The sequence below is a fragment of the Cololabis saira genome, chromosome 18, assembly GCF_033807715.1.
Source record: "Cololabis saira isolate AMF1-May2022 chromosome 18, fColSai1.1, whole genome shotgun sequence".
Classification (NCBI taxonomy): domain Eukaryota; kingdom Metazoa; phylum Chordata; class Actinopteri; order Beloniformes; family Belonidae; genus Cololabis; species Cololabis saira.
In genome coordinates this window covers 3,507,982-3,533,405 of record NC_084604.1, presented here as the reverse complement: position 1 = coordinate 3,533,405, position 25,424 = coordinate 3,507,982, and the positions used below count along the sequence as shown (strand labels likewise).

Genomic DNA, 25,424 nt, shown 5'->3' with positions numbered 1-25,424 from the left:
TGGAACACCCCACATGTGATCAGGCTAATTGGGAACAGGTGGGTACCATGATTGGGTATAAAAGGAGCCTCCCCAAACATGCTCAGTCATTCACAAGCAAGGATGGGGCGAGGGTCACCACTTTGTCCACAACCAGAGCATGTGAGCGGAGCGGAGCGTGAGCGAGCGGGGGAGCGGAGCGGCGAATTTTTAAAGGAGCGCAGAGCGGGAGTTTTTTTTCTAGGATGATTCGGGTGGAGCGGGGCGTCATCCCCCTCCAGTTTCGCTCCGTTACCCCTCATATCACGGCCCCGATGCGTGTCCAAACATATCCCACAAACCTCTCCACAAACCACCTGTTACCTTTCTTAATTCCCAGTCCTATCTCTGAACCGTAGTTGGGAGAGCTGGTATTTTAATTCAGTCTCTGGCTCGTTGCTGGTAACCGGCGTTAAGAGTCCGGGGAAAGTGAAGGGAAAAAAGGACGGAGGAAAAGTGCTGTCCGTGCAACCTCGCACATTTATTACAAACTTGTAATAAGAGCAAACAAAACGCGTGAGGGCCGACGACTGAAACTAACGGAGGACACACTGAAAAAGTAACTAAAAACGTGTTCCGGTCTTCCACACGCGCACACCTGCATCTCCCTCTCTCTCCTCCGCTGCACCCACACGTCTCACACACACACACCGCCTTAAAGGGGACCGGGCTGGCCGGTAACACACCGCCGGGGTCTGAAGCCCCCGACTTTGGCCAAACTGGTGTTTTTGAAAGTGAACTCAGAAGAACTTTAAGAAAAATGTCCCGATCCAGCTCAGTTAATGCAGGCTTTGATTTAGGCACTTTAAAAGGCACGTTTTGTTCGGTTTTTAGCCTTATTGTTAACTAAGCCTGCAAACAGAACGTTCATTTTCTGCCATATTCGTTTAATTTGAGTGTTTTGCACCTTAAGATCTTTTATCAAAGTGTTGTTTAAAATAAATATTTTATATTCTGAAAATATTGTTGTTCTTCTTTAGTTCTTTTAGACATTGAAAGTATAAAAATAGGAGGAGAACAGTGAATGAAAAATTGTTTCGGGAAAGGTTAATAAACAAAAGTGTATTAAACCAGCTAATTCCGTTAGGTGAAATTACTTTCTTATTTTTTCTTGTCAGTAAATATCTATTTTTTGGACTTTAAAACGTATGTCGGCTCTGCTTAATTGTTCCTCTCGGCTCCGTGACTGGCTGCAAGGAACGTAACTTTGCTGAGTCTCTCGCTCTCTCGCTCTCTCGCTCTCTCTCTCTCTCTCTCTCTCTCTCTCTCTCTCTCTCTCTCTCTCTCTCTCTCTCTCTCTCTCTCTCTCTCTCTCTCATCCACCTCTGGTTAGATCTAAGGCTTCAGGTAAACGTGCATTTTATATGCATGCAAACATTTTTGGAGCGGAGCGTGGAGTGGTGCGCGGAGCGGAGCGGGGTGCAGTGTTACTGGAGCGCTGAGCGGTTATGGGTGGAGCGGCATTTTGCGACTTTGAGGGTGGAGAGGAGCGGTGACAACCTTTGTGAGCGAGGAGCGGAAATTCTCGCCCCTCCACTCCGCTCACATGCTCTGTCCACAACTGCGTGAGAAAATAGTTGAACAGTTTAAGAACAACGTTTCTCAAAGCAAAATTGCAAGGAATTTAGGGATTTCAACATCTACGGTCCATAATATCATCAAAAGGTTCAGAGAATCTGATGAAATCACTACGGAAAACAATAAGCGTCACGGCCGGAAACCAAGACTGAATGAGCGTGACCTTCGATCCCTCAGACGGCACTGCCTTAAAAACCCACATGAGTCTGTAAAGGATATCACCAAATGGGCTCAGGAAAACTTCACAAAACCACTGTCACTAAATATAGTTCGTCACTACATCAGTAAGTGCGGGTTAAAACTCTACCATGCAAAGCAAAAGCTGTTTATGAACAACATCCAGAAACGCTGCCGGGTTATCTGGGCCCAGCTCATGTAAAATGGACTGATGCACAATGGAAAAGTGTTTTGTGGTCTGATGAGTCCACTTTTCAAATAGTTTTTGGAAACACTGGATGTCGTGTCCTCCGGACCAAAGAGGAAGCGGAACCATCCGGACTGTTATCAACGCAAAGTTCAAAAGCAGCATCTGTGATGGTTTGGGGGTGCATTAGTTCCCATGGCATCGGTGACTTACATTTCTGTGAAGGAACATAAATGCTGAAAAGTACATACAGATTTTGGAGCAACATATGCTGCCATCCAAGCCACGTCTTTTTCATGGATGCCGCTGCTTATTTCAGTAAGACAATGCAAAGCCACATTCTGCACGTGTTACAACAGTGTGGCTTGAAAGTAAAAGAGTCCAGGTTCTCTCTCTCTCTCTCTCTCTCTCTCTCTCTCTCTCTCTTCCTTCCTTCCTTCCTTCTTTTTTCCCTTTCCTCCTGCTCTCTCCTTCCTTCCTCATTCTGCACGTGTTACACCAGCGTGGCTTGGAAGTAAAAGAGTCCAGGTTCTCCACTGGCCCGCTTGCAGTCCAGACCTGTCTCCCATTGAAAATGTGTGGCGCATTATGAAGCATAAAATACGACAGAGAAGACCCCGGATAATAGTAATAATGAATTTAACTTGTAACGCACTTTACATTCAATGAATCTCAAAGTGCTACACTTAGACCATTATTCATTCATACACATTCTCACCGGTGGTGGTAGCTACATTTGTAGCCACAGCTGCCCTGGGGCAGACTGACAGAAGCGTGGCTGCCATTCCGCGCCAAACGGCCCCTCCGACCACCACCAAACATTCAAACACATTCAAACACATTCGCACAGGGAAAGGTGGGTAAGGTGTCTTGCCCAAGGACACTACGACAGCAACTGGGACGGAGCAGGATTCAAACCGCCGACCTTCCGATCATTGGACGACCCGCTCTACCACCTGAGCTACTGCCACCCCTATTATTTACCCCTTTATTTACCCCTATTAATTAGTCTCCTCTCTTCCAAAATGTTTATTGAGTGTTATTAAAAGGAAAGGTGATGTAACGAAGTGGTAAACATGCCTTTTCCCAACTTCTACTGCACGTGTTACAGCCATGAAATTCTAAGTTAATTATTATTTGAAAAATAAAATAAAGTTTGAGTTTGAGCATTAAATATGTTGTCTTTGTAGTGTATTCAATTGAATATGGGTTGAATCCGGTTTGTACAAATCAACCCCAGAACAAAAGCTAAAAACCTTGTGAAGATGCTGGATGAAGGTTGTAAGAAAGAGTCATCATTCACATTGAAACGAGTCCTGCACGAGTCCAGCGAGAAAGAAGCCATTACACCTAAAGAAACATAAAAAAGCCAGATTACAGTTTGTGACAAAGACCTTAACTTCTGGAGACATGTCCTGTCGTCTAATGAAGCTAAAGCCTGATTTAAGGTTCTTCGTTAAACCAACGCAGAGCCTACGCCGTTGCCGTGACGGCGTTGTGAACCCTTCAGACTTCTCCGTCACTCCATTTTGCCGTGGTGCAATACCCTCCCAGAGCGCTAGTTGATACTTTGTTTAGCTTCCGGCTTTTCCACAGTGAATTAAAGAGATAAGGACAACTATTGCGCAAAAAAACAAAACAAAAAAAATCCCACACACACGGAGAAAAGAGCGCTGAAAGTTCACTACTGCTTCACGAACCAGAACCGGAAATGCATTGCTACCAAGCAAATCAATCACAGCCCTCTCGGTCTGCGTTGGGTCTGCGTCGCCGCGACGTGTAGTTACAATTTTTGGGAGGTACACGTCAGGCTACGCCGTAGGCTACGGAGGGCCTCCCGCGTAGCCGCGTACCCTACAGAGTAGGTTTAATGCAGAACCATAATTCAGCCTTAAGGTGGAGCTGTTTGGTGCCATAATGTCCAACGTTACATTTGGAGGAAAAAGGGGGAAGCTTGTAAACCTGAGAACAACATACCAACTGTGAAGCACGGAGGTGGCAGCATCATGTTGTGGGGCTGTTTTGCTCCAGCAGGAACTGGAACTCTTCATGAAATAGACAGAATCATGAAGAAAGAACTTTACATGGAAATATTAAGGCAACTTCAGCCAGGAAGCTTAAACTTGGGCACAACTGGGTCTTCCAAATGGACAATGACCCTAAACATACTGCCAACATAGTTAAAAAGTGGCTTGAGGACAACAAAGTTGATGTCTTGGAGTGGCCATCACAAAGCCCTTGTGGGCAGATCTGAAGAGGTGCGTGCGAGAGACAAACCGGACTTAGTTACACCAGTTATGTCAGGAGGAATGGTCCAGAACTCCAGCAAAGTACTGTCAGAAGCTTGTGGAAGGTTACCGAAAATGTTTGACCAAAGTCATGCAGTCCATAAGCAATCCTACTAAATATTAAGGAAATGTATGTAAACTTTTACGAGGGGAACGTTGACTAATGGTGTGTGTGTGTGTGTGTGTGTGCGTGCGTGCGTGCGTGCGTGCGTGCGTGCGTGCGTGCGTGCGTGCGTGCGTGCGTGCGTGCGTGCGTGCGTGCGTGCGTGCGTGCGTGCGTGCGTGCGTGCGTGCGTGTGCGTGTGTGTGTTTGTGAGTGAGTGAGTGAGTGAGTAAGTTAGTTTGTGAACTATGCCCCAGATGCTCCTCTGCCTATGTCTTTGGTGTTGTCAGCCGGCTCGGTATAGTTCTGATACAGGTCCACAGATGTCCTGAGGGGAAGGGGAGGGCTAGTGGTGCAGAGCAGAGCGTCTTTTTTTCATTCATCCAGGGACATTATTGCTAGACCGGTTGCCAAGCCACTCTGTCAAGGTCAGATTATAGAATCAACAATTGTCATTTGGGTCAGGCAGACTCCAGTCATTTTCCGTCTGCCTTAAGTCTCTCTGGTTCGTCTCCATAGTGACTCAAGATTAATTTGTGGTCAAAAGCTTCCAACTTCTCCAAAGTCTTTGACATCCTGCCAATGAGTTCAAGAACCGTGGCAAGCCTGCAATTCTTTTCAAGAATCCCACCCAGCTTGCGATTTTGCTCCCCCAACGTTTGAGTCTGAGTGTTGGTCGCACAGCTTATCACTTCAGCCATGTCAAGCAGCTCTGAAAGGACCAGAATAGCTGTCGACGATTTCTGAATTTGTCGATATGCCAGGTAACCGCCAGCTCCAAAAAGCAGAAATCCTGTTATCAGAAATCCAATTATGAAGGCATCTTCAACATCCTCGACCGACAATATGGACAGACACACGATCCTCCACGTCCTCCAGGAGTCCATCATGTATCCAGCAGCAAACGTCCCGTCGGGGCAAGAGGGCTCCCATCTGCTCCGTCTTCTCGTCAAAAAAATGTGGTCAATTGCGTTGAGAGACCCGCCGACCAGATCCATGGTTTTAGAAATCTTCAGAGAAATCTACAGAGAAGCTCCAATAGAGAGACAAGACAGAGAGCAGCAGCAGGGCAGATAGGGAGGGAGCGGGAGAGGAGGAACGTCCAACTTCGCAGAGAGGAGGGAGATTAATTCCGATAAGTTTACTAAATAAATTGTCCGGCTAGTTTGGACATAAATTCATGATTTAGGTTTCTTAAGAATACACGGATGGTGCCGCATAGCTTTCAAGTCACAAGGAAATAATCCTGTGCTGTGCACGTTTGTTTGTTTAACCAAGAAATGCTCTGTTTTGGTTCAGTCCAGAGTCTTGAGATTCAACACAAAGTGTTAGCCTGTTTATGTGGAGATGGATCTGCTGTTTTGACTGCAGCTCCATGTGACTCTGTAACTTTAGAGTCCACAACGAGGTCAGCTGGTCAAAGGTTTCAAGTGCAGGTCCTTAAAATAACCCTTACCCAACCCCCAACACCCTGAGAGCAGAGTTGCAGAGTGTTGCAGAGTCATGAAAGAACTGCAGAGCAGACAGACAAAGGAAAATCCAACAGTGATTAAAGCGTGGATTTAACGGGCTGAGGTGAGCGCGGTCTTCTGCTGCAGCTGTCTGTTGTCTCATCCAAGCGTTCACAGCTGCTGGAGTTGGTTCTTGTTGGTTCTTCATTCTGTTCAACTCATTGTCTCTGCTGTGAAACTTCTGTACCCTTCATTGCAGGTTTGTACTGTAAGTGACATCAATGTGGGCACATACATGACTGCTGCAGTTACGGTGCAAGTCCTGAACATATTGGGCCATTTCAACTTCGACGCTATCTTAACTGAGGTTATCAGTTGAACCTGTCTTGAACTTCTGCGTGATGTAACAGTTACTGTACATGACCTATTAATCCCGGTTGCTCTGTCGTTAGCATTTAACCTGCAGCTGAAGGTCAGTTTGATCCCAATTACCTGCACAGTATTACGTCAGCCGCTAAAGGTCACTTTTCTTTGTCCTTGTTTGCTTTATCCTGATACGGGAACTTTTAACAAGCGTCTAAGTTATTTCCTTAACACAAAGACATGAAATACACATTTACTAATATGAATGCTCAGTCAGAGGTTTCTTCAGATCTGCTGCATCAAAGACCGCTACAGGGAATCCTGCAGACCTCTATAGCAGATCATTCAGATTGCTAAAGGATATCCTTCAGACCTCTACAGAAGATCATTCAGATTGCTACAGGAGATCCTTCAGATCTCTACAGAAGATCCTTCAGACTTCCACAGAAGATCATATAGACCTCTAAAGGAGATCCTTCAGGACTCCACAAGAGACCCTTCACACCTCTATAGGAGCTCCTAATTCTTGCTGCTTCACACTGGACGTACGCCAGTGAAGGTGATACCAACTGGACCACATCATCTGCAAAAAGCAGACCTGACACCACTGAAGCGAACATCCTCTGATTCTTGGCTGCCTAGACACTCTGTCTGTTAAAGTCCACCAAGTTCACCAAATCCATGCTTACCGCATGGGCATGCTTTCATGTTCCCAGCATGACCCTGACCTGGTTCAGCAGAACCCTAGCAAACACTAGCAAACCCTGAAGTTGTTTCTCTGTTCATGTTGCAGATGAAGGGACTTTAGAGGGGATGTTGTTGGAAAATTAAACATTGACATCTTATATGTGTAGGTGAACAGTAAAACCTTGTCACTGTTATAAGGATGGGTCTCACCTGGTTTAATAAGTTTAAGAGGTCCATTTAGAGAAAATAAGCTTAATAAGTTTCTGCATCCTCTTCTTCGTTGCAGACTGGTGGTACATCCATCATGGCAGCAGCAAGCATCTCTCGTTCCGGTTCTGCTACGGACCAGGCCTTGGAGGATTATTCTCTCTACAGTAATCTGAGTGATGACGAGCTGCTGCAACTCGCCATCGAGCGCAGTCTGACCGACACTCACAACAGCACCGCCACCAATGCCAACACAACAACCAAAATTCAACCTACTCATTTCCCTGACAAAGGATTGAACCCTCCGGCAAGAAACACAAACCAACACAGTTCCCATAATCCACCTTCAAGACACAGCTCCCATAATCCCAGTGCTGCCAACACCTCTGCCCAGTACAGTTCTCCAAACCCTCCAATGGAGCAGCCTCCTGACCTGTACGTATGCTGCATTGTCTTTGGTTCATTTCCTGAAAGCAGCCTCTCGTTCAAAACCAAACCACAGTAACTGATGCTATTGTGTTCTGGCTTTGTTTTCCTGCTTTGTCACCACCAAGACTGTGGTCTGACTTTGTAGTTCCGTCCTTCAGAGAATGCAATACACTTCCTCAAAAAACTCAAGTCAGCCAGTTAGTGTATGATAAATAACACGGCACAATCCTGCAGGAATAGGTTGAGCTAGTGTTAAAACACAAACATCAAGAGAGGTCTGATGAAAATGGGAAAATATAAACACATAGCAAGGTAAAGAACATCTTTTTAACATTAAATTAACACCTAACCAACTGTTAGCACACTTGGCTTTAGATGTTAAGGTATTTGCTAATTTATAGGCTCACAGCCTTTTGCTGAAGAAGACAGCCGACTGCTGAGTAGGCAGCTGACCTGCTGGTGGGTTTACCCAGAATCCCTGCTAATGATTTCGTGCCTGACACACCCCCTGTGACATCGTCTATAGATTTTTGAAGGTTGATTTTGACTGCTTTTTATTCCTCATTCTACGTGGCATGATGTTGAAAAACATAAAAAAACAGGCCACGACATTGCATGAAACACAGACACCTTATTTCAATCACAGCAATTTTAGCTTTGCTGACCTAACTAAGGGCACTTTTACACTAGTACCTACTCAACTCGACTCGACTCGCCTTGCCCTCGTTTATTTTCAATACCTAGATGAGAAGGCGGGTTGGAGCGAAGCTGCTGTGACGTATTTGATTGTGTGATCTAAAGGAATAAGACAACAACACTAAAGATGTAGAATATGGAGGAGATGATAGATGTGCTGCTGGGTCTGTGGCTTGTGTTTGATATCAAGTTAAAAAATGAGAGTGAGAGAAGCTTCAAGCGGCAACGGTTTTTTTTTGTTTGTTTGTCTCGGCACTGCTGAAAAGTCAGCTGGGAGCCGTGAGCAGCTATGAACTGACAAAGCTCCTGGTAGATCTGGTCGTTCCTTATCACCTGTCTAGATCCCTTTTTAATTCTCTCCTCAGCCACCAGGTTTATGAACATCTGCACCTCAGAGTTGGTTCAAGGTTCAAGGTTCAAGGTTACTTTATTTGTCACACCAAACATCTGTCAGGAATGAAATTTCGTTTCCCTCTCATCCACGGTGCAATAAAAGCAAACAATAAAAACAATACATAAAAACAGACAATAATAGTGCAACAATTTGTGGCAATAAAGTGCTATGAAGAGATCAGTTCAATTTAGGTGCCTTAGACCAGTGATTCTTAACCATAGGGCCACGGCCCACACTTGGGCCGTGAGCGCCACCTAGTGGGCCGCAAAAATAATTCAGTTTTGTACGTGTGGGGGCCGCGGGACTGCATAGCAACTCCCGACCAAATGAGGAGAAGAAGACACTCAGCTAGCTGTAAGTGTAATAGTAAGAGAAATGGTGTGTATTTACAGAGTAAATCCTTCATTTTGCACAGAGTAAGTTTAGATCCGCTAGGATCAGGGATCGATTACTTGGGTCTGCGCCCAGAGCGAGCGAGCGCGGCGTGATCATTTATCCTGACGCGTCCCCGCGGCCAGGGAGGTCGGTGCCGCTCGGGCTTGCGGGCTCCGTCGTTTACTGCTGAAGGATTGTACATGTAGATGCGTGGGCTGACGTGTGGGCAACATTGAAGCAAGTTGATCACTTCTCCCGGTCTCAGCTGATCACTTCTCCCGGTCTCAGCTGATCATTTCTCCCGGTCTCAGCTGATCACTTCTCCCGGTCTCAGCTGATCATTTCTCCCGGTCTCAGCTGATCACTTCTCCCGGTCTCAGCTGATCAGTTCTCCCGGTCTCAGCTGATCAGTTCTCCCGGTCTCAGCTGATCATTTCTCCCGGTCTCAGCTGATCACTTCTCCCGGTCTCAGCTGATCAGTTCTCCCGGTCTCAGCTGATCATTTCTCCCGGTCTCAGCTGATCACTTCTCCCGGTCTCAGCTGATCAGTTCTCCCGGTCTCAGCTGATCAGTTCTCCCGGTCTCAGCTGATCATTTCTCCCGGTCTCAGCTGATCACTTCTCCCGGTCTCAGCTGATCGGTTCTCCCGGTCTCAGCTGATCATTTCTCCCGGTCTCAGCTGATCGGTTCTCCCGGTCTCAGCGCGATCAGGCTCGGATGAAACCCGACACGCTGAGTCCTGACAACTGATTAATGTAAATAACTTAAATAAAGTACAATCAAACTAAGTTTTGTTCCCGCTCTATTTTTAAATATGCACACCTGTATGCTTGTGTGTGTGTGTGTTAAGGCGGCGCTCCGTGTGTGTTGACGGCGCTTTTCCACACGGCGCATGAGTTTGTGTTTTAAAAACAGAAATGACACACACAAAACTGAGGGTGCGTCTTTCCACACGGCGCCCGTATGGTCGTCAAAATTCGGCAATTAGCTTGGCTCTTTATACAGAGATGAGAAGCGTAACAGGTGGAAAGGGAAGTTCAACCCGGAATGGACAGATTAATCGTTGTTCAGTCTTCACACTGGGACAAAACCAGTGTCTCATACGTTCAGAGACCGTGGCGTTCAAAGTGCGAAAGTGAAACGCCACTGAAACAAAACACAAAGTTTTTCATCAAACATATCCACTCAAGTCTGAACTGAAGTCACAGAAAAAAACTGACCATCTTAAAACACCCATGTGTGGGTCCAGATACAGCCGTCAGGCAGCTTTCTCCACAATGAACATAATTAAAACTAAATATCGTTCCAGGTTCACCAATGAGCACCTTCACATAATAACCTGACACCATCCAGCCCAGATTTAAAGTCCTGACAGGAGAAATTTGAGCTCAGTTCTCTCACTGAACGACAGAAAGTGGGGGCATAAGATTATAAGAGGGGAAGAAAGAGAAACTGCAAAACTGTTCAATTGTTAAGATGTGTTTATATTCATTTATTATAAAACTGTGTTGAGACAATTAACAAAGAAAAGGGGAAATTCAAACTGCTGGTAGAGAAATAAAATAAGATAGCATTTGAAAAATAAAATAAAATCTATTTTATTTTTAAGAGAAAAAAAATATGTGCAATTCAAGTTACACATGTTAAGTGGCAAATATGTACTTTTTTTAATATAACAGTCAGATGCAGATGTTGATACAACTATGAGGCTACTTGAATATATACACACACACACACACACACACACACACACATATATATATATATATATATATATATATATATATATATATATATATATATATATATATATATATATATATATATATAAAATGATGTTCTGGACCTTCGCTTGAGTACATTTTCTCTAAATGGACCTCTTAAAGTTTTAGTTGAATACCCATGCTATACAGTGTTAGTATTTAATGGGCCCTGGGCCACTCTGTACTGAAAAAATTGGGCCCCAAGGTCGGAAAGGTTAAGAACCCCTGCCTTAGACCAAGGACAGTGGGACCAGACTGGGGGATAGAGCTGGTAGAGAGTTCAGCTTCCTAACGGCCTGGTGGACAAGGCTGTCCCTCAGCCTGCTGGTCCTAGCCTGAAGGCTCCTTAGTCTCCTTCCTGATGGCAGGATAGTGAAGACGCTGTGGATGGGGTGGGTGATGTCCCTCGTGATCTTGAGAGCTATGTGGGTCAGACGTGTGCTGTAGATGTCATGGAGGGATGGAAGGGGGGCACCGATGATTTTTTCAGCTTCTCTCACTGTGCGCAAGGTCTTACGGCAGAGTTCAGTGCAACTGCCAAACCACACAGTGAGGCAACTGGTCAGGATGCTCTCAATTGTGCCGCATTGGCACACCAAACAGACTTCTGCTGCCATTGCCTGTCGAAAAAAATTAACAAGAAGCCGCAAGTCGCTCTTTCGCTGATGTCGCATCCTGACTCAGACGTCTGACTCCAACCCCCCGGCCTGTAGTGTGATGATGTCAAATACAGCCGACTCAGCCGCTTAGAACCTCGGCAGAATAGATACAGAAAAGTATCTACTCGGCACGTTAGACCCCTAGTGGGAAAGACCCAAACCGAGGCGAGTCGAGTCGAGTCGGGCTGAATAGGTACTAGTGGAAAAGCGCCATAAGAGTAACCTGTGATGCTTATTAATATGACTTTACATTCACTGTGATCAAATCTGTGAAAACGCCCTCATTGCAACTGTCACTGCCTAAACGCCATCTGAAACAAGTGCTGCCAGAGCTGAAGCTGTAATGTATCACCAAGCAGACACCCAGGATAAGGTAGAATAAGATCTTTACTCAGATTAGGTAACAGTGATCAGCAGAAGAATGGTCTCAGAGTTACTTTTCTCCAACATCTTTGACAGATTATCCGCAGGGTCCATGCTGGATCTCACTATGGAGAAAGATGTCACAAAATGTATGAATCCAATAAGCAAATCTTGATGAGGGAAGATGCAGACAACAAAGACAAACCAATCAGGGGGGATATCCACACTCAGTCCAGTAAACAGTCCTTGTCCAAAAATCCGGGAATACAGAGGAGCTGTTTGCATGTGTGCCTGTTTGTGTGAGTAAGTAAGTCTGTGAACTCTGCCCCGGATTCATTTCCTCTGCCATAGTCCTTGATAGTGATGGAGTGCTATGAGCCAGCCTTTGTTTAGTTCAGTTCCACAGGTGCCATGGGGGAAAGGGAGGGGTCAATGGGGGCAGAACATCCTGTTAGCATAACATCCAGGAGAGATTGAGATAGCCAGCCTTGGCTGCAGGTCAGCATGCAGCTCCTGAAGCTCTGGGATGCAATGGAGAACAATGATGGTTATGAGATACTTATAATTGGCTGATTGGGTAACGTATTGCGTCACGAATCACGTCACTTCCTGGTGTTGTGGTCTGTTGCTGTTGCACAGCATTTGCAGGCCCTGATCTCTCCTGACTTTTTTGTCTAAATTTAGATTATTTTCTGGTAAAATAGTACTATATCTGGTAAATTTCTGTCTTTATTTCAACACTTGCACATTTTTCTCTTCCGCAACTTTCATTGTCACCAATCATTTTCTGTCTGTTAGCCTCTTAGCATGGCCTCCCCTTCTCCCACCGTTTCACCTCTTTGCTGCTCAGTGTGTGAAATGTTTAGCTATTCCTCTGTCTCCTTTAGTGAAGACGGTAAGTGCTTGAAGTGTAGTTTATTTGCAGGACTGGAGACGAGGCTCAGTCAGTTAGAGGTCCGGTTCCGCCAACTAGACCATAGTCCGGTAGACTCGTCAGCTAACCAGGATAAGTTAGCGGCGGACTGGCCTGTAGCAGCTGCTGGTAGCTGCTCCCCTGCAACTCGCAAGCAGCCGGCCAGGCAGGGCGGCTGGATGCCGGTTTGGAGGAAGCGTAGTCCAAAAGGGTGCACGGAACACCACCACTCGCTTCATGTTTCTAACCGTTTTTCCCCACTCAGCGACACACCCGTTGAGAAGCCGACCCTGGTGATTGGCGACTCCATAGTCAGGCATGTGAGGCCGACTCCAGCGACCATAGTTAGGTGAATCCCGGGGGCCAGAGCGGGCAACATTGAAGCAAATTTGAAGCTGCTGGCAAAGAGTAATCGTAAATTTGGTAAAGTTATCATCAATGTCGGAGCTAATGATTCCCCTCTTCGACAGTCGGAAGTCACTAAAATGAATATTGTCTCAGTGTGTAACTACGGCAAAACCATGTCGGACTCCGTAGGTTTCTCTGGTCCCCTCCCCAATCTGACCAGCGATGACATGTTTAGCCGCATGCTCTCGCTCCGCCACTGGCTGTCGTGGTGGTGTTCAGAAAACAACGTGCCATTTATTGACAATTGGGAGACATTTTGGGGAAAGCCCGGTCTGATTAGAAGAGACGGCATTCATCCCACTCGGGGTGGTGCAGTTTATTTGCAGGACTGGAGACGAGGCTCAGTCAGTTAGAGGTCCGGTTCCGCCAACTAGACCATAGTCCGGTAGACTCGTCAGCTAACCAGGCTAAGTTAGCGGCGGACCGGCCTGTAGCAGCTGCTGGTAGCTGCTCCCCTGCAACTCCCAAGCAGCCGGCTAGGCAGGGCGGCTGGATGACGGTTTGGAGGAAGCGTAGTCCTAAAGGGCGCACGGAACACCACCACTCGCTTCATGTGTCTAACCGTTTTTCCCCACTCAGCGACACACCTGTTGAGAAGCCGACCCTGGTGATTGGCGACTCCATAGTCAGGCATGTGAGGCCGACTCCAGCGACCATAGTTAGGTACATCCCGGGGGCTAGAGCGGGCAACATTGAAGCAAATTTGAAACTGCTGGCAAAGAGTAATCGTAAATTTGGTAAAGTTATCATCAATGTCGGAGCTAATGATTCCCCTCTTCGCCAGTCGGAAGTCACTAAAATGAATATTGTCTCGCTGTGTAACTACGGCAAAACCATGTCGGACTCCGTAGGTTTCTCTGGTCCCCTCCCCAATCTGACCAGCGATGACATGTTTAGCCGCATGCTCTCGCTCCGCCGCTGGCTGTCGTGGTGGTGTTCAGAAAACAACGTGCCATTTATTGACAATTGGGAGACGTTTTGGGGAAAGCCCGGTCTGATTAGAAGAGACGGCATTCATCCCACCCGGGGTGGTGCAGCTCTTGTCTCTAGTAATTTGGCCAGTTTTATTAGACACTCCCCCTGACAATGCAGGGTCCAGGCCAGGATGCAGAGCTGCAGTTTTACACACTTCTCTGCTGCTCCTCGAGGACCAACGCCTGCCAATAAAACTGTAGGATTCCATTACATAATTGGCGACTCTAAAACTGTAGGATTACATGATGTAATTGGCAACTCTAACCAGGTGCCTAGCAAAATAGAAGTGGTTCCCCCGCCCTCCAAAAGTTCACCAGGTGCAGCATTTTGGAGGTGTTAACCAAAATAACCTTGTAAAAATTAAAACCAATGGACACTTGGTACCAATAAGAGACCGAAAAATTAGATGCGGACTACTAAATATACGACCGTTAAGCTCCAAGTCTGTGTTAGTAAACAATATAATTACAAAGAGCAGGAGTGATATTTTCTGTTTAACAGAAACATGGTTACAGGAGGAAGAGTATCTTAGTTTGAATGAATCGACTCCACCCGGCTACTTTAATCATCACATTCCTAGAAGCACGGGCCGAGGTGGAGGAGTCGCAGCAATTTATAACTCCAGTCTCCAAACAAAAACTGAACCTAAGTGCAATTATAATACATTTGAAAGCCTCACGCTTAGTCTGAAATTTTCGAGCTGGAAATCAGAGAAGCCAGTTGTGTTAGTGGTAGTGTACCGGCCCCCTGCTGGAGCTTATCTAGAGTTTCTGTCTGAATTTTCAGATTTCCTATCTGGATTATTGATCAGTACAGAAAAATTCATCACAGTGGGTGACTTTAATATTCATATGGATGTTGAAAGCGATAATCTTAAATTAGCTTTCAATTCTCTTCTAGAATCAATGGGTATCTCACAAAAAGTCGACAAACCGACGCACTGTTTTAATCATACTCTCGATCTTGTTCTCACCTACAGTGTTGAAACTGATGATCTGTTGGTGGCACCTGTAAACTCCCTTTTATCCGACCATCATTTAATAACGTTTGAATTTAATATTGTCGATGTTCAAGTGCAAAATAGGAGGTATTACTTTCGCAGATGTTTGTCTGATGAAGCTATTGCTAAATTTAGGGAGGCCATTGCTCATCCTACGACAGTGGAAAATAGTGAAGTAGTTGAGGCCAGTGACCTGGGTTCTACCTCTGCAGATGTTGATTTTCTTGCTAGTAACACTGCTGATTTGTTGCATTCAGCTTTAGATGAAGTTGCTCGTTTGAAAAGGAAGGTTTCTAGCCACAGGAGCTTAACTCCCTGGTATAATTCAGATATCCGCATGTTGAAACAAAACGTGCGTAAAATGGAAAGGAAGTGGTACTCTTGTAAGTCTGTAGACTCCTATCGTGATACTATTAGAAAGATACTCTAATAGTATATAAAAAAGCCATTCGCAAAGCCAGAACAGCTTATTATTCAACGTTGATAGAGGATAACAAAAGTAACCCAGGTTTTCTGTTCAGCACTGTAGCCAGGCTGACAAAGAGTCCCAACTCTGTTGAGCCGTGCATTCCTGCTGTCTACTTATACAGTAAAATTGTTTGAAATTCACTCTGCCTGTAGTGATTGTAGTTGTGAAGAGGGTTATATGAGGCATTGGGTGAAATTATAGGAGAATTAATTTTTGTAGTCTCTGCAAAACAGAACCTGAAGCAAAAAAGGCGAATGCCTTTTGTAGAAAAGTAAAGTGTTTGAAGTTTAGATGTTAAAGGAGCTTGAGGCCGGATTGTGGAAGGATTTATGAAAAAAATCCGTATACATTTTAAGTTTTCTAGTAATAATGTCAGATGAAGCGTTCCAAACCCAAAAGAATGAGCCCTCTAGTGTATCTCTCCTTTGCCTTGAACAGGCTGTGTGCTGCAAAATGTGCTGCAATTCGGTCCCGAATTTCCCGCGCTGGGCTGCGGATGTGACGTCACATGACGCTGCATGCACGTTCTCCCCGTTCTCCCGTGCCGGCTTCACTGTTGGCTGCAGTACCCCCAACGGCCGTCGTGGTGAAGGGTGGCGCTAGAGAGTCTCATTTCTTAAAAGGAGCCTCATGCTCCTTTAATATTTCAATTGTTGTACATTAAAATTGTTTGAAATGCAGCATGCTTGTAGTAATTGTAGTTGTGAAGAGGGCTATATGAGGCATTGGGTGAAATTATGCGAGAATTAATTTTTACAGTCTCTGCAAAACAGAACCTGAAGCAAAAAAGGAGACTAACCTTTTTAGAAAAGTAAGGTGTTTGAAGTTTAGATCTTAAAAGAAAAGTGTTTTATCCTTTTCTTTTACAGTAAGAGCGTGTAAATATTACGGTGGAAGTATGGGTATATGAAAAAAACATATCTGCATTATCTCAAACTCAGTACTTCATATCTTTCTGTTTCTGAGCCGCTTTTATTCATTTGCCGTAAAGGCTGAAATCGGAGCGCACATGAAAATCTAGGAGCGGCTGATTTGACCATGTAAATAAGAATGACAGCTGGCTGGACCACAGTAAAATACTCAACGAGCCCGGTGCAGTCTTTACGGATGAAGCCTAAATTATGGTTCCGCGTTAAATCGACGCCGTAGGCTCTGCGTTGGTGTAACGCGGAACCATAAATCAGCCTTGCTTCTTAACTGATCTGGGAAACCCGTGTCAGATTAATCAAAGTCTGAATTAAGTTTGTTCTTATGAGAATCAGAATCAAGTCAAGTCAGAGAGCTGACTGTGTTTTAGACATGCTTTGACACACGCAGGAGGTTAAAATTGCTGACTTCCTGGTTGGTCAAATGAACCATTGTCTTTAGACGCATCTGTTTCAAGACCCCCATCACATGCTCTAACAGATGACAGGGAAGCCACTTCCTTGGAGATACTCAAGGGGGGGGGGGGGGGGTCGGCTGTCCTGGGAAAAGCTGACCCATTGTGTCTTTGGACACATCTGTTCAGAGTTTCTGTTTTAGTTCCGAGAGGCATTTGACCCCTTGACCATTTGAGGTTTCTTAAAAGGATGTCTGTTGCTCTGCACACCACAAGATAAGTTGCTCATTAACTGAAAAGTCATAGGTGTGACCTTTTAACTATCATCTGATACCATGTCTGTGACCATCTGTTTTCGTCCATTGTCCATTATCTATACATTGACAGTCAGTTTACCAAATATGGTCATGTTTCCTGTCAGTTTTACCAATAAATAGCTTCCTGCAAGAGGAGGGTCTTTGGGAAGCATTTGCTGTCAGGAGGTTCTGCCTCTGTCAGTATGCTTTCCCCTCCTGCAGGAGTGCCTGAAAAATCATTTCACAGTCTCTGGTGTCTTTTTCTAAGTTATTAATTTATGTTGATGATTTAGGAACCTAACACCCGGCCATTGATTGTTCTGGCCACTAGTCAAAAAAATCAAAACACCATACCCCTAATTATACATACTTGCTTGCTTGTTGCTTTTCATCATTTTACCTGATGAGGTACATAAAATTCCCCAGTACAGTTGTCATGGATATGAAATGTGGTTGTACAGACCAAAACAGAAATGTTTATTTCTGCTGTAAAGTTGGGCATTTTAACATGGAAGTGAACTCACCGTTGGATCCAGTGGACAGTAGAGGGACCTGAGGTCCGGATCCGGACCCAGACCCCTGCAGTCATCAGAGGAACCTCAACTTTTCTTATTTCTGCATTGGCTTCAGCCCGGGAGTTGCAGTGTTGATGTGTGATTACAGGGTTTAACACGGATTTAAATGTGATCTGTGGTAGAGACCTTGTAACTTTATTGTTTAATCTCAAACAGCCTGAAATGCTGCCTATAAAAGGATCTGCTATATTTAAGCTGTGCATCTCTGTGCTCTGATTGGCTGCTGTCTCTGCGCTGGCAGGAAGACGTTTGATGGAACAGTCAGCCGGTTCATGACGGGTTCTGGAAAGAAGATGGTGGTATATCGCCGAGCTGATGGCAATGTGGCCCACATCGCTCCAGAACCTGAACAGTGAGTCCATTTCTGCTCGGGAACCAGCTGACTCACCATCTCATCTGAGAGGTTTCTGCAGGTCTAACTGACCAATGGGACGTTCAGGATTATTGGACATTATGAAGACATTCTCAGGTCGATGTGTGTCACAGACCCACCTGATCTGTGAGTCATTAGAACTGAGATGCAGAAGGTAGTACCCCCTGTTTTAATCCTGTAAATAAAATGCTATACAAGTAATCTGATCCATACGGAAGAGTATTGGGGCCAGGAAGGAGAAAAATAAAAATAATATTTTAGACGAGGAAGATTTTTTTTTCATTATGCACTTCGAGAAAAAAGTCAAAATGTTGAGATTAATGTTGAAGTGCAATTTCGAGAAAAAAGTCAAAATGTCGTGAATAAAGTTCAGAATACAAGAATTGTCTTTACGATATTGATTTGAAACACATATCACACATATGCAGTTGCATAACTTCAGAAACGTACCCTTAACGTTCCACTCCAAAGATGTAAGTTAGTTAGTTAGTTACGGCTGCTGCTGCAGAGCTGTCAGTCGCTCACCCAACTGGATTTGATGGGCCAGAGGAGACATTCATGAAATTGTATTTCAACTTTATTCTCGAAATTTTGACTTTATTCACGAAATTTCGACTTTATTCTTGAAATTGTATTTCAACATTAATCTCGACATTTCGACTTTTTTCTCAACATTTTGACTTTTTTCTAAAAATTGTATTTCAACATTAATCTCGACATTTCGACTTTTTTCTTGACATTTCGACTTTTTTCTCGAAATTGCATTTCAACATTATTCTCGACATTTCGACTTTTTTCTCGACATTTCGACTTTTTTCTCGAAGTGTAGAATAAAAAAAAAATCTTCTCTCAAATATTTTTTCGCCTGCATGGCCCTAATACTGCCTAATAGTAACTTTTGCACGACTTTACCTGAAACACCCAACAGAGGCCTTTCAGATGAGACCCAGCAAGGAGTAGTCCAGTTCATGATGACCCTTTCCCAGGTAAATAGGAGTCCACTTGGAGAAGACAGGTGCATTGATGGGTTGCTTCCTGCAGGGAGGAGGAGCCTCTGTTCAGAGCAATCCGTGACGGTGACGCATGCAAAGTCAAAGCACTGGTCATGTGTCCAGGAACAAACCTGATGCTGCCGAGCAAACCTGGCTGGCTGGCCATCCACCAGGCGGCTTGGTTCGGCGAGGAGATGTGTCTGCGTGTGCTGCTGTCAGGTAGGTCACACGCAGACACACATACAGGATGTGATGTTGTGATGTGATGATGTGATGATACTTATTCACATCTACGATGTGAATAAGTATAAAACAGGAATCCTGATGTATAAAGTCAGATGCTCTCCGTTAACTTTACCCAGACATTTTCATAATTATTTTGAGTTTAATTCTTATTATCATTCATGCTCCACGAGAAGAAGGAATGATTTGCATATGGAAAAGCAACCCAGTCTCACATAAAAACGTACCCTGCCTACGTTGGTCCAAAATGCAAAAACGTAGAGGGGTTACAATATTAGCCCTTGAAATGTATAACTGTTACATTTTTCTGCCTATTCGTTTTGCGTCCAAGTCCGGTGACTTTTAAGATTCTGGTCGTGACACCAACAAACACGGATGACATTTTTCATTTTTGAGTGAAAAAAATCTATATTTTGAGTTAGTTTCTGCATAGAAATGCGTTTTGATTACATTTCTAGCAATATATAAATGTACATAATCTCTTGCTTGCTCGTGGTTGCTGAAAACGTTTTTTCAGATCTCGTCAGAATAATGTAAAACTGGAACGTTTTAATAACGTGAAATCGTTACATTTTTGGTTGCTGGAAAGTGCTGTGAAAAAAAAACAATATTTTGAGTTAGTTTCTGCATAGAAATGCGTTTTGATTACATTTCTAGCAATACATATTTTACTTTCATAATATTCACTCAGTAAATGTACATAATTTATTGCTTGCTCGTGGTTGCAATGTTTTTTCAGATCTCGTCAGAATAATGTAAAACTGGAACGTTTTAATAACGTGAAATCGTTAAATTTTTGGTTGCTGGACAGTGCTGTGAAGAAAAATCAATATTTTGGGTTAGTTTCTGCATAGAAATGCGTTTTGATTACATTTCTAGCAATACATATTTTACTTTCATAATATTCACTCAGTAAATGTACATAATCTCTTGCTTGCTCGTGGTTGCAACGTTTTTTCAGATCTCGTCAGAATAATGTAAAACTGGAACGTTGTAATAACGTGAAATCGTTACATTTTTGGTTGCTGGACAGTGCTGTGAAGAAAAATCAATATTTTGAGTTAGTTTCTGCATAGAAATGCGTTTTGATTACATTTCTAGCAATACATATTTTACTTTCATAATATTCACTCAGTAAATGTACATAATCTCTTGCTTGCTCGTGGTTGCAACGTTTTTTTCAGATCTCGTCAGAATAATGTAAAACTGGAACGTTTTAATAACGTGAAATCGTTACATTTTTGGTTGCTGGACAGTGCTGTGCAAAAAAAATCAATATTTTGAGTTAGTTTCTGCATAGAAATGCGTTTTGATTACATTTCTAGCAATACATATTTTACTTTCATAATATTCACTCAGTAAATGTACATAATCTCTTGCTTGCTCGTGGTTGCAACGTTTTTTCAGATCTCGTCAGAATAATGTAAAACTGGAACGTTTTAATAACGTGAAATCGTTACATTTTTGGTTGCTGGACAGTGCTGTGAAGAAAAATCAATATTTTGAGTTAGTTTCTGCATAGAAATGCGTTTTGATTACATTTCTAGCAATACATATTTTACTTTCATAATATTCACTCAGTAAATGTACATAATCTCTTGCTTGCTCGTGGTTGCAACGTTTTTTCAGATCTCGTCAGAATAATGTAAAACTGGAACGTTGTAATAACGTGAAATCGTTACATTTTTGGTTGCTGGACAGTGCTGTGAAGAAAAATCAATATTTTGAGTTAGTTTCTGCATAGAAATGCGTTTTGATTACATTTCTAGCAATACATATTTTACTTTCATAATATTCACTCAGTAAATGTACATAATCTCTTGCTTGCTCGTAGTTGCGACGTTTTTTTCAGATCTCGTGAGAATAATGTAAAACTGGAACGTTTTAATAACGTGAAATCGTTACATTTTTGGTTGCTGGACAGTGCTGTGCAAAAAATTCAATATTTTGAGTTAGTTTCTGCATAGAAATGCGTTTTGATTACATTTCTAGCAATACATATTTTACTTTCATAATATTCACTCAGTAAATGTACATAATCTCTTGCTTGCTCGTGGTTGCAACGTTTTTTCCGATCTCGTCAGAATAATGTAAAACTGGAACGTTTTAATAACGTGAAATGGTTACATTTTTGGTTGCTGGACAGTGCTGTAAAAAAAAAACAATATTTTGAGTTAGTTTCTGCATAGAAATGCGTTTTGATTACATTTCTAGCAATACATATTTTACTTTCATAATATTCACTCAGTAAATGTACATAATCTCCTGCTTGGGGGCGCAGGCAGGCGGAAGCAAGAACAGGATGATCGGGGGGGGGCGTCAGCAGCATTTCGTGTCTATTTTTGAACAGTTCACTAACGCTTTGAGCTAGGAAGCTGAAATTCTAGACTCTGTATCAGGGGGTGACTTTCATCCACTGTGCGGTTTTTCAGATCTGTGTGACCTTCGGAAGTGTCAAAGGTCACCGCGTCTGTTGCTTTTCGGCCTGCAAGGCTATTTCGTGTCTTTTTTTGCATAGTTCACTAACGCTTTGAGCTAAGAGGCTGAAATTCTAGACTCTGTATCAGAAGGTGACTCTCATCCACTGTGCCGAGGTCCAGATCCATGCGACCTTCGGAAGTGCCAAAGGTCACGGTGTGTGGTGCCTTTTTCGGGCCTTTTTTGTGTGTTTTTTGAATAATTCACTAATGTTTTGAACTGGGAGGCTGATTTTTGACTATGTTGCAATGCAGAAGGCCCTTTGCTAGGATCTTTTGGTCCCGTGGCTGTACGACTTCCACAGAGCTAGTTGGCATTGCAGAGGGTTCACAGAGTTGAGACTTGGCAAGCCCAATCTAGGCCCCATATGGAGGCCACAGGTCAAGTTTTGGTCAAATAATGTGGCAACGGTGTCCGTTCGAATGTTGGAAAAGGTGACGTTTCAAAGCCCCGCCCATCGAAAAGTACAGGTCTGATCTGCACCAAGTGAACTATGCAAAAAAAGACACAAAATAGGCCCTGTTCCATTAGTCAGGAGGCTCTCAGAGCTAGAGGTTTCTACACCCTCCTAACCAGCCAGAACGTTTTGGAGGAAATACTGTTGAAGAAGTCATAGAAATCTGAATTTTTTTATATGTTGTCTGGGGGCATCCCCTGATCAGACAGACGTTAGTTTGGTGCAGATCGGTATTGCTAGAAATGTAATCAAAACGCATTTCTATGCAGAAACTAACTCAAAATATTGATTTTTTTTTCACAGCACTGTCCAGCAACCAAAAATGTAACGATTTCACGTTATTAAAACGTTCCAGTTTTACATTATTCAGACGAGATCTGAAAAAATTTTGCAACCACGAGCAAGCAAGAGATTATGTATATTTACTGAGTTAATATTATGAAAGTAAAATATGTATTGCTAGAAATGTAATCAAAACGCATTTTTATGCAGAAACTAACTCAAAATATTGATTTTTCTTCACAGCACTGTCCAGCAACCAAAAAGTAACGATTTCACGTTATTAAAACGTTCCAGTTTTACATTATTCTAACAAGATCTGAAAAAACGTTGCAACCACGAGCAAGCAAGAGATTATGTACATTTACTGAGTGAATATTATGAAAGTAAAATATGTATTGCTAGAAATGTAATCAAAACGCATTTCTATGCAGAAACTAACTCAAAATATAGATTTTTTTTCACAGCACTGTCCAGCAACCAAAAATTTTACGATTTCACGTTATTAAAACGTTCCAGTTTTACATTATTCTGACGAGATCTGAAAAAACGTTGCAACCACGAGCAAGCAAGAGATTATGTACATTTACTGAGTGAATATTATGAAAGTAAAATATGTATTGCTAGAAATGTAATCAAAACGCATTTCTATGCAGAAACTAACTCAAAATATTGATTTTTCTTCACAGCACTGTCCAGCAACCAAAAATGTAACGATTTTACGTTATTAAAACGTTCCAGTTTTACATTATTCTCACGAGATCTGAAAAAAACGTCGCAACCACGAGCAAGCAAGAGATTATGTACATTTACTGAGTGAATATTATGAAAGTAAAATATGTATTGCTAGAAATGTAATCAAAACGCATTTCTATGCAGAAACTAACTCAAAATATAGTTTTTTCTTCACAGCACTGTCCAGCAACCAAAAATGTAACGATTTCACGTTATTAAAACGTTCCAGTTTTACATTATTCTCACGAGATCTGAAAAAAAACGTTGCAACCACGAGCAAGCAAGAGATTATGTACATTTATATATTGCTAGAAATGTAATCAAAACGCATTTCTATGCAGAAACTAACTCAAAATATAGATTTTTTTCACTCAAAAATGAAAAATGTCCACCGTGTTTGTTGGTGTCACGGCCAGAATCTTAAAAGTCACGTGACTTGGACGCAAAACGAATAGGCAGAAAAATTATACATTTCAAGGGCTAGAAAAATGTAACAGTTATACATTTCAAGGGCTAATATTGTAACCCCTCTACGTTTTTGCACTTTGGACCAACGTAGGCAGGGTACGTTTTTATGTGAGACTGGGTTGGGAAAAGACGAGGATGGAGGGAGAAGATTCAATTCAATTCAATTTCAATTCAATTTTATTTATATAGCGTCTAATACAACAGAGACCCATACCCAGAACATGACCCCCGAGCAGTTATTACATAAACAATGGCAGGTAAAAACTCCCCTAGTGGGAGAAAAACCTTAAGCCAAACAGTGGCAAGGAAAAACTCCCCTTTAGGAGGGAAGAAACCTTGAGCAGGACCAGGCTCATAAGGGGGGACCCTCCTGCCGAGGGCCAGACTGGTGGGTCAGGGACGGCAACAGCACAGCAGGCAGGTGGAAGCAGCAACGGGCAGCTCCCGAAGCTCCGGCCCAATCAGCAAGTCCCAGGTTGGGGTGCAGGGTCAGGGAAAGACTTGTGCTCCGTAATGCAAGCTACAAGCCACCCACGACCACCTGCAGAGAGAGAAAAGGGAGGAGAAGGGGGGCCAGCAACGGGATGACCAGGGGTGGGGACCGCAGGCCAGCACGCAGCTCCCAAAGCTCTGGCCCAATCAGCAAGTCCCAGGTTGGGGTGCAGGGTCAGGGAAAGACTTGTGCTCCGTAATGCAAGCTACAAGCCACCCACGACCACCTGCAGAGAGAGAAAAGGGAGGAGAAGGGGGGCCAGCAACGGGATGACCAGGGGTGGGGACCGCAGGCCAGCACGCAGCTCCCGAAGCTCCGGCCCAATCAGCAAGTCCCAGGTTGGGGTGCAGGGTCAGGGAAAGACTTGTGCTCCGTAATGCAAGCTACAAGCCACCCACGACCACCTGCAGAGAGAGAAAAGGGAGGAGAAGGGGGGCCAGCAACGGGATGACCAGGGGTGGGCACCGCAGGCCAGCACGCAGCTCCCAAAGCTCCGGCCCAATCAGCAAGTCCCAGGTTGGGGTGCAGGGTCAGGGAAAGACTTGTGCTCCGTAATGCAAGCTACAAGCCACCCACGACCACCTGCAGAGAGAGAAAAGGGAGGAGAAGGGGGGCCAGCAACTGGATGACCAGGGGTGGGGACCGCAGGCCAGCACGCAGCTCCCAAAGCTCCGGCCCAATCAGCAAGTCCCAGAGTCCCAGAAGATGCACACGATTCTGGATGTTTCGTGCTGCGGCCAAATCAGCAGGAAGTAGCGCCCCTGCCGCTAGGCAGGGGGTTCTGTGGAACTGCAGTTGCTACATTTTCATTTATGTATCAAGGTGTTGTGCTGTGGAACAGTTTAAAACATCTAAGTGAAACATGCTCATCATCATCTGCATTCAAAAGAAAGCTGAAAAAAGGTTTATAGATTTTTAATATATATGTGTTTTTCATTCACCATTATTCAAATATATTTCTAAAGTATTTTATTGTATTCTGAAGTATTGTATAACTCAGTTATCAGTTATACTGTATAGGCCTATGTATTGTGCTTATATGGTTTTGTGAATTATTGTTTTAAATGTTTTCTTGTTTTTAGGAGGGGGGAGTCGCTTATAAGCCCTTCGGGTTTTTATGACCTCTCCTGCACATCTTTTCTTAACTTTCTTTCCTCTGTGTAATGTTCCTTTTTACGAGTGCAAACAATAAAATAAATAAGTAAAATAAG

The 25,424-nt window shown here is 43.6% G+C and overlaps 1 protein-coding gene across 4 annotated transcripts in view; it reads left to right on the top strand.

Moving 5' to 3' along the window:
* Positions 1 to 5,833: 5,833 nt before the first annotated feature.
* The window catches only part of LOC133464731 (ankyrin repeat and SOCS box protein 2-like), a 42,046-nt gene continuing 22,455 nt past the window's right edge, over positions 5,834 to 25,424 (top strand). For 2 of the 4 annotated variants that reach the window (XM_061746882.1, XM_061746880.1), the window contains exons 1-4: positions 5,834 to 5,926; positions 7,139 to 7,494; positions 17,937 to 18,047; positions 19,110 to 19,279. In XM_061746882.1, coding sequence (XP_061602866.1) covers positions 7,157 to 7,494; positions 17,937 to 18,047; positions 19,110 to 19,279 — 619 coding nt within the window. In that variant the 5' untranslated portion in view covers positions 5,834 to 5,926; positions 7,139 to 7,156. Of the gene's footprint in view, positions 5,927 to 5,989; positions 6,062 to 7,138; positions 7,495 to 17,936; positions 18,195 to 19,109; positions 19,280 to 25,424 lie in introns of those variants that run through there. The other 2 variants (XM_061746881.1, XM_061746884.1) reach the window with 2 other exon arrangements.